The sequence below is a fragment of the Parasteatoda tepidariorum genome, chromosome 10, assembly GCF_043381705.1.
Source record: "Parasteatoda tepidariorum isolate YZ-2023 chromosome 10, CAS_Ptep_4.0, whole genome shotgun sequence".
Taxonomy (NCBI): domain Eukaryota; kingdom Metazoa; phylum Arthropoda; class Arachnida; order Araneae; family Theridiidae; genus Parasteatoda; species Parasteatoda tepidariorum.
Window position 1 is genome coordinate 10,913,557 of NC_092213.1, and position 10,516 is coordinate 10,924,072.

General features: G+C 30.1%; 1 protein-coding gene across 1 annotated transcript in view; it reads left to right on the forward strand.

The window, feature by feature from the left end:
* The window catches only part of LOC107451555 (uncharacterized), a gene marked incomplete in the record, with an annotated part of 51,563 nt that overhangs the window by 19,284 nt on the left and 21,763 nt on the right, over window positions 1-10,516 (forward strand). The window contains 4 exon segments of the mRNA XM_071186153.1: window positions 650-816; window positions 3,194-3,334; window positions 6,193-6,280; window positions 7,400-7,551. Of these exon segments, the coding sequence (XP_071042254.1) occupies window positions 650-816; window positions 3,194-3,334; window positions 6,193-6,280; window positions 7,400-7,551 (548 nt within the window).

A 10,516-nucleotide genomic window follows, 5' to 3' on the forward strand; every position in this document is an offset into this window, starting at 1 on the left:
TTCCAATACTTGATCCAAGAGTTCCCTAGACATCTGGATTGGGTTCAAAATTACAACGGAGTTACGGACTACGGAGTTGAACATTAGTGGGTGCTTCCATTACATGTTGTACCAAAGAATAAACTTAGGGGAAGAAGGCTAGCTTCCATAGAAATAATGTAACCCAAGGTTCGGCTCGGCACATTTATATGAAGAAAAAAAAATTTAAGCTCACAGCTTCAGAAAGTATTGAAATTGGCTTGCAACTTCTGTTTCTCTCAATTATTAGGGGGCGAGACTCAGGGGATAGAGCATTCATCTTCCAATGAGATTAACCGAGTTCGAATCCCAGCGATGGCTGGTCGATACGAATTCCGCACCCAGCTCTCACAGACCACGAGACTGACTTTGAGTCCCCTTGCGCTCAGGCTAATCGCAGGAGATTTTCGTGGTTTTTCTCTCCATATAACACAAATGCTGGTTAGTTCCTTTTAAATTCTAAAATGAATGCAAATTTCTCTCAGTACTTGATCTAGGAGTTCACTTGTCTTTTGGATTGGGTTCAAACTTACAGGGTTAAAGAGTTGAAGATTAGTAGTCGTAAACCCAAAATAGGAACTGCTGTTTAACGAAGGTTATAAAATAAAATGTTTTTGTATAATTTTTGCAGCAAAGAAATGGACTACTCCTTATCAGATGGATGGTGATTTAAGAGTACCAATTCGGGTTGAAGTGAGTGGTCTGGCTTCTGAAAAAAAAGACGAATGGTTTCCAGTGAATCAATTGACAGACTTTGCTTTCTTCCGTCCCGATTTCCCCAACTTCAGAGTATTCCAGGTAAAAATATGAACGATATATCGTAAAATAATCGATACTTTTCTAACTCCACAACATTATATATCTATTTTTACCATAAATCGTAAAATGGCAACATTTTTTTGGCATCGCGATATTGACATTTTAATATCTATTCTCAAGTCATATCATGTCGTATCGATATTTTTTTCTCAACGCGATACTAATATTTTAACATGAATTCTCGCAAGACATTGTTAATTAGCAATACTTTTTTTTATCAATGTTATATCAATATTTTTGAATGTATTCTCACCGCGTATCGAGAAACATCGATATCCTTTTAAGATAAAATATTTAATAATATTTTAAAATCTGTTCTCGTGATTCATCGTTAAAGAGCAAAATTTCAAAAAATCGCGATGCCGATATTTTAAAATGTATAATCACGATGCCTTGTCAATTATAAAAGATTTTTTCATCAATGTTATGTCACTATTTTAGAATGTATTTTCATCGCGTATCGTGAAATATCGATGGCCTTTTATCAGCAAATATTTAATGATATTTTAAAATCTATTCTAACGATTCATCGTTAAGATCAATATTTTTTACTATTGTAATTTTTATATTTTTAAGAAACATTTCCACGATAGATCACGTCTGTTGTTTTTCTCTTTTAATTGTAGTTAGAATTGTTTGGGAAAATATTTAGAAAAATCTATTCTATTCGTTTGGGTGTAAAAAATAATGACGTCAAAGGAAAATATAATGCAAATTATTAAAGTTAGAAAAATATTATGATGCATCGTAAAAAAGCTACGTGATTGCTAACTTGTAGGATTTCCGTAAACCTGACACATTTAAAACTTCAGTCGGAAAATAGCGTACCTACATAAAAACAGCCATATTTTTGTTCTTATATTTAATAACATTTCATAAATAAACCATGAGTTGATTTGATTTTCACTTTATAAGCATGCAGGGTGACATTGAGTATAACCATTCTTTGATTTGAGCTCCAATTTTATATATATACAGGATAATATTGAGTATAACCATTATTTGATTTCTGTTCGATTATAAATATGCAGGGTAACACTACGTTTAACCTTTCTTTGATTTGAGTTACCAATTTAAAAATATGCAGGGTAACATTGAGTACAGCCATTTTTTTTATTTGAGTTACTACTTTTTAAAAATACAGGGTGTCATTGAATATAAACATAGTGACTTGAGTTTCAACTTTATAAATATGCAGGATAACATTGAGTATAACCATTCTTTGATTTGAATTACCACGTAACAAACATGCAGGGTGATACAGTGCTGTGAAGTTGTTACAAACTTAGAGAAAAAAAAAAAAGTCTACTTTATAGGATTAAGAATTGCGCAGTAACTCGACGTTGAAAATGTCATCGTGAGAATTAAAGGGTGATTTTCTGTTATGGACTAACTGATATTGGAAAATTGAATCTGTACTTTTATTTATCTAAATTATTTTCATCTTATGTTTTTTAATGTTTATTGTCAAAAATTTCTATCAAATAAGTTCAGAAGTGGCAGTTTTATTGTAATTTAATAATATGGCGACTTACTTGACAAGCCAACCATGTTGTGTAACATACATTTATCTTCAAACTTTCAACCATACTTTTTAACTTCTAACCTCGAGTTTTGGAGGTTATGAGGATAGAGCACTAGCTTCATAATAAGGTAACCCGTGTTCGAATCCTAGTGATGGCTGGGACCGTAGGAGGTTCTCGTGGTCTTCCTCTCAATGTAACGCACATGCCTAGATATTTTTAATATTTATCCTAGAATGGCCTATAATGAATATAAAATATCAGGTGAAACTGACAATTCTGTAGAGGGCCATGAAAATTCAAATGAGGGTTAGTTCCATCTAGGGAAATTTCTCTTAAGCTTTAATCCAGAAGTTCCCTTGTCTTCTGGATAGAGTTCAAAATTACGAGGCTACGGAATTGAGCACTGGTAGTCGAAACGATGGTTATGAAACCTCTAATCTCGCCTAATTGATGGAGGAGAAAACATTACTAACTAGGAGATATAGCAGATGATATACAAAGAAGATATTATGAAATACAAAGCTGCGTTATATGTAGCAAATGCTACACAACTCTTTTGTAACACCTTGTGGAGCATGTATACCTCGAAATTTTCAATTATATTTTATTTTAAAAAAATTCTACCTAAATCTAATTAATAAGCAAATATTACAGAATTCCGAAATCTGATTAATAAAGAAATATTAAAATACAAGAATTCTACATACAATAAAATACAAGAAAGCTATAACCTAAGACACCACGCCTAAGACACTATTTGAAATATTAATATTAAATATCATCAAATTTTTTTGAACAGTCTCACATTCGTGTTTTTTGTTTTTACGTAGCCACCTCAAGGAATTGGTTGTCGATTAAAGAAAGAGACAAGAAAAATGCCAACCATGCCAGATATTTTCCGATATTCAGCAGAGGTAGTTGATCTTATTCAGTCATCAAAAGAAGAAATCACTGATATCGAATACCAGCAGGTAAATACATAGATTCTATGTTTCTTGTCTACATCACGCACTGTCCTTAGTATTGTGTCACTATCACGGTGTCATTGATTTTAATAACATCAAACACTGCATCATCTTTACAAGTCTTATTGTATGTTGGCTCTTGCATCATATATTGTGTAATTTTTACGCGTCTTATTATGTTTGGTTCGCAACTAAGTTCCCGTCTTTTTTAATTTTAACATTCCGCGTGTCGTTAAATATATTTGGCATAGGACAGTTTAGATTATTCGAAAAAGGAACTTTCCTCAACCAAAATCTTCGTTTTAGTTTTGTTCGAGTTAATTAATTTTCAGACCTGAAGTATGTGCCATTAAATATTTTTTGGCATAGAATCAGTTTAGATCATCCAAAAGAGGAACTTTTATTAAACCAAAATAAACGTCTTAGTTTTGTTCGAGTTAATTTTCAGGCCTAAAATATGTGCCATTAAATATTTTTAGCATGGAATCAGTTTAGATTATCCAAAAGAGGAACTTTTGTTCAACCAAAATCTACGCTTTGGTTTTTTTCGAGTTAATTTTCAGGCCTAAAATACGTGTCATTAAATGTTTTTGGCAAAGAATCAGTTAAGATTATTCGAAAGAGTAATTTCCGTTCAACCAGTATCTAAGTTTTGTTTTTTGTTTGATTTAACTTTCAAGTCATTAAAATAGAATGTCAAGTTGCAAAAAATGAGCATTTACGACATTTCTCTTTCTTTTTGCTTCTAATCGATGTTCTAAGGCTACAGAAGCTGCTTGTGGCATTTGTGCTGTGTATGGAGAATGGAGTTGGAAGAATCGCTTCGGCACGTTTAATTTAAAAATGGAAACGTTTGTCACAAAGACGCACCTCTTTCCAGCCGCCCAATTGAGAATGACGAAGAACTATTTAACCAACTTTAGTCAAAAGTTCGAGTAAACAACACAGGAACTAATTAAGAAATTAAAAAAATAAATTTTTTAAAAAAATTAAAAAAACGACCGGAACATAGTTGGCAACTCAATATATTGGTCTTTTATATTATATTAATACGCGTCAAATTTTTAATTGTCATTTATATCATACATGGTATCAATAATTAAACGAGTATTGATTGAGTCTTCAGATGTATAATTCAAGAGTTTAAAATTGGATTTACGAAGTCCTTTTTTTCCGAATTTACACAAAACTGACTATAACAAAACATAATTTGTTACTAAAGATTATGTAAGTATGTTAATAAAATCTTTCATAATATTTATGGTAAAGGAATATTTTTATCATTAAGCTGATTTTGATTGAAAAAAATTTAATACTCTTTTTGAAATTATACTCCATTTCACAAGAAACTGAAAGATATGCACTATTCATTCATATTTTCTTCAACGTGTGGTCTTCCATTTAATAATTTTTGCAATAAGAAACAATAGTAACAAGTATGCTAACAGGAGTGGATCTCGACTTGGGAAATTAACTTTGTGTTGAAGTTAGATGCATTGGTGATATATCTGAAGGCTTTTATTCATGACTATAGGGTAAAGTTAAGCTTTTATTCAGCCAAGTTTTATCCCAAAATTAACGTACTCCACGCCTTTTTAGAAACAGCATTTTGAATTGCGAAAATATAAAAAATTTAAAGGGAATAAACTAAATATTATAAATTGAACCAAATCTAATAACAATGATCATAATAACAATAATAACAATGAAATCTAATTGGCTACAAGAATATGTACAGTGCACAAATTAAAAAATTGATCGGACCACCCTGAATAACTTTTGATCTAATAATCAATTCTTCACGTTCTAGGACTCATTTTTAATGATCTGAGAAGGTGACCTCAAATATGCGAAATTAAAGTTACGAAATCAGACACCAAAACGTAGTTTCTCTGAAAAAACACACCATGCTTTGTAATTACATTATAAGTTTATTTTATCCGAGACGCAAGATTACAAAAACAACAAGCATGCAGCGCTTGTTCTTCAATTCCAAACTGCATCTCTACGGAGAGTGGACTGCTCCATATCTTTTATAGGGGGAGATAGGTAAGATATTAATGTCTACACTTTTCTTGAAAAAGAAACAGAAAACGGAATTGATTTTCGATTTTAGAATTAGGAGAAATAGAAAACAAAATATTACCTTTCTTAAAGCATTTACACAGTTCGAGTTTGTCACACTTTGCATTAAATTTTATTTTATATTAATAAATTTATTAATTTTTCTTCAGCAGGTGGGATAATATTTTTTGAGCTGGGGTGACTACGAATTTCACTTCTTCTAAATTATAAATAAATGTTAGTGTAGGAAGCACCGGGAAATGTATTTTAATCTTAAAAAAAAAATCCGTGTGAGGAATACCGGCAAGAGCATACGGGCAGTGGCCTTTACCTGAAAAAACATTGGTGATGGAATTATGATTACACCTTTCTAAACCTGCAAAAGAAAGTAAGCAACAATCCACTCTTATAAAGAGACAGCTTGGAATTGAAGGATAAATGGTGCACATTTGCAACCTTACTGCCAGTAAAGAATGGATATTTTAGGGACAAGAAGGGACATTTGAAATTGAACTGTAAGTCATTATATTTATGACATAAAAATTTAATGCTGTTAAAAAGTATAATTGATAGTTTTTTAACGGATCACTGCATCACTTTTTAAGCGTTCTGTTATACCATATTCTTTTTATTATACAATAATTACAATACATCATTATACAGCGTATCATCATTTCTGTATCTTTTTATACTTTTGTCTTCACATCATCCTGTCATTATAAATGAAGCGTCTTATCATACATTGGTATACCGAAAAGATATGTTTCAACTTAATTTAATCTCGTTTCTTACTTTTCTAGGTTTGGTACGATACAAGAGCAAAGCTGGCAAGACTTGATAAATACACAAGAATGCGTTCAGTGTCTGAATTTTATGATTTCAATACAGGTAAGGAAATTAATTTTACTTTCGTTATCAATGATGAAATTACAGACTAGTTAAGAAAAATAAATACGTCAAAAACTACTTTTCTCAACTGCTCTCAAAAGTAGAAAATAATTCTATCAGCGTCGCCAAGTATTTTAACCAGCAATTAACTTCAAAAAAGCTGCTTGAGTTTTTTTTTTTCTTGAATAAATGACCAACATGAATATTGATGGCGACTGTGCATTTAAAAACAATCTAGGAAATAAGTGACTAATCTATAAAAGGCATATGATATGCTGCATATAAAGAACGTATTAAAGAAGATTCCAACCTGGATTAAATCTGATTTTATTGACTTAATCAGATTAATCTCAAATTTTTCCAAAAAATTTTGCTTCATTTTATGAAATATTTTTAAAATTACTGCAAAAAAAAACATAAAACCAAAATATTAGTTTTTTTTTAATAAAAATGACCATGTTTCCATAAATATTTAAATTAGGGTTATGAAATTTTGTGAAATTATTTCATATAGTAACCAAAATAATAGTTATAAGTAACAAATTTTTTTTAAATATTTTTTGGCATAGGGTGTTCAAAAACACTATTTTCCATTTATAATTTGCTATCGGTCCCTTAAACTTCATTGATAAGTATGAAAAATCCCATAACCTAAACTCTGAATATTTTTTAAGAGAGATAAAAAAATGTGCTATTATGGAACGTTCCCATTATTTTGTTTAATCCCATATTGGAGGAGAAAACATTACTANAATTATATATTAGCTATTAACGCGTGATTATAATTAACTAAACTTAGTACACATTTGGATTTATTATTTAATTTTGCATATATATATATATATATATATACACGGTGCTGAAAGTGTTAAATAGAAATTAAATTAAAATTAAAGAAATGAAAGAGCTAAAATTAGTAATAGATAATAAATAATATAAGTAAAGAGAGAGAAAGTGTGTGATGAACAATATCATACTCACCTGGCACACAACGGGCTGTTGCAGAGAATGCTTAACTTTTACTATTTTAAATTAACTTTTTATCCATGATTTCTATATTCGCACTGAGAATACGCTCAAGTATATTATATTCCATTTCTTGTGTTTGTCTAATTTCAGGTGTGACATACAGTATAGTAGACAGACGTACATGTTCTATAAACCCCTTGAGGTATGCTTTCTTCGAAGGTTATGATGGCAAAATGATTGGACATCTTAAAGATCCAGATGAAGTTCTAGATTTGGACGGAAGCTTTTACTTCTTAGGAAAAGTACGCATGTCTCTTTTGAGTTCAATAGAAAGTGCTTCGTAACGGCCCCTCTATAACCCTTCTTAATATGAGGCAAAATTAATAATCACCCAAAGGGCGACTAAATATACAAAGTGGCGATCAAAAAATTTTGTTCCAATCGCCATCCAAATGCGATTTTTTTTTTAAATAAAAATGCACGCCATGTCCATTCTACTATTATTTTTTAATATATACGTAATTGTTGTGATTTATTTTATAATTTCAAAATTACCTAATTTCATATAATCATTTACCTTAAAAAACATCAACGTAGAGATTACCGATGCCGGTTTATATTTCCGATTGTTAAAAATAATTTCTATAAATGCATGTTCTGTTCTTTAAAAAAACACACACAATTAAGTATGAACCTATTTGCTTCCCATGAAATTACTTCAACTGATACTAATAAATCATAATCATACTAAATTAAAGTATGAAATAATCATAATTCGCACTTCACCGGTTTATTATTTGGCATGCCTTGGGAAGAAAGAAAAATTTAATCATTTCCTGCTTCATAGGTTTGACACTATATATTGTATGCACTTCGTAGGCAACGTCAAAAATGATTTCTTATTTCGTTTTTTGCCGGTTTGTCATTTAGCGTTGTATGCAATGCCTGAACAACGTAAGAAAAGTTTGATCATTTGTTACTTTACAGGTTTGTCATTTGATATTGTATATGCAATTCCTAGGCAATGTCAAAAATGTTTACTTATTTCGTTTTGTGCAGGTTTGTCATTTAAAATTTTAGTTTGTCATTTTTGTATGCAATACCTAGTCAATGTGAAATATTTTTAATATTTTCATATAGATGGTTTTTCATTTGCCAATCTATGCAAAGCTCAGGCAATGGGGAAAAGTTTAATACTTTACCAGTTTCGCATTTGATATTGTATGCAATTCCTAGGCGAAATGCCGCAAATGTGTAATCACTTTTTACTGTGCTGGATTTTCACTAAATATGCAACGTCTAAGCAATGTGAAAAATTTTCATTTCGAACTAGATGGTTTGTCATATTGCACTGCATACAAAGCTTAGACAATGGAGAAAAGTTTAATAATTTCCTACTTTACCGGTTTGTCATTTGATATTGTATATGCAATTCCTAGGCAATATCAAAAGTGTTTACTTGTTTCTTATTTTGTCAAATTTTCATTTAGCGTTGTATGCAACGCCTAGGCAATTTGAGAAATGTTTAAATATTTTGTACAAGACAGTTTTCATTTGACTTTATACACAAGGTGAGAAAATATTATCGCCGTTTATTGCCGTTTGATATAGTATACAATGCCGAGGGAACGTGAGAAATGTTTAATTATTTTCTTTTCTGCCAGTTAATTTTGAAAATTGCCAGATTTTCGATTTAGAAATATGAATTTTAAGAACTGCAAAATGATACTTAAAAGAACAAAATCACGCACGTCATCGGATTTTGACCAATCGATGTTGAGATTGATCAGAGTCAAGCAAGGAGTAAAACCTAACAAAAACCAGTTTATTTGCAAAGTTAGATTGCCTCAGTTTAATCCTAAAGTTAATTGGCTTTTAAAAATTTTAATTACAGTTCTCATTCGCCTCAATATCTTTTGCTTAGACGTTAGAATGTGATCATATATGGCAACGTTACTTTTGAAAAGTAACGAGTAAAAGTACAAGTAATTTCAAAAAAAGTAACGAGTGAAAAGTAAAAAGTTCTTATTTTAAAAAGTAACGAGTAAAAAGTACAAGTAAAAGTACAAGTACTAAATAAAAAAAGTAACGATTTCAAAGTACATTTCTAGGAAATTGAAAATTCAAAGTAACCTAAATTTTATTGAATAATGTTCTTTAATGTTTTTGCAAAATTATTGTTATTTATTTAATTATTTTTAATTTTGAAAGTTATGGACATTAATTTATTTTTAAATTTGGAAGAATATTATAATATAATCGTATAATATAATTTTAAAATCAAATATAATTTTAATATCAAACTTTTTATGGATTTGCACGGAAAATTTTTTTTATCTATTGATTTTAATTTTTAGTTTATTATTTTTATTTATTTAAATTACCATTGATTTAAAATTGTTTTACTCTATAGAAACGCGCAAATTTAAAAGCACAAACATAAACAAAGCAAGCACGGGGTTTCAGATAGCTTTGTAATCTTCGAGCTGGTAAAAAATAATTGAATGTGCAGTATAAGTTGAAACAGAACAGTCAACAGTTTTATTTGTGACAATGGCTAATGTTGAAGTCATGCGAGAAAATCATTTTCCAAACATTAGACTTAGAGATCTAAACTTAGAAATTTGACTGGACGTTGTTTGACAAGGTCAGGCATAAACATAATTTTAGTAAAAAATGTACTAGGTAAAAATGTATTTAGTAAAAAATGTATTAAGACAAAAATGTATTATTAGTGAGTTCAAAAAGAAAATTGAAAAACATAATAACAAAATCCAAAATTTTTTATTTAAAATTTATTAAATAAATGCATAAAACTCGAAAATGAATGAAAATAACTTGCTAATTAATATTTTTATTCACTTTGCAAAATAATTGCATTTCGAAAGTGGTGTCACTGAGTCTGCTGCGAGAATTTCTCAGAACGTGCTTAACCGCGCTGAATAAGCGCTCCACGGGAGGTCAAGGTATTTAAACACACGAAGTTAGCTGTGAATGCATATATATTGCACATTAATTTTATAAATTAAAAAAACATAAGCATTTTTTTTTTTAATTCTTTTTTCAGAAAGATTTCCGAGTTTTAGAAAAAAGTAACGATTTCATTCGACATTTCCGTTACAAATACTTGTACATTTTCCCTAAAGAAGTAACGAAAGTACAAGTAAAAGTACTAAGTTTAAAAAGTAACGAAGTACAAGTAAAAGTACGTACTTTTTACTTGTACCGGCGGTACAAGTAACGAAAGTAAAAGTACTGCCATATATG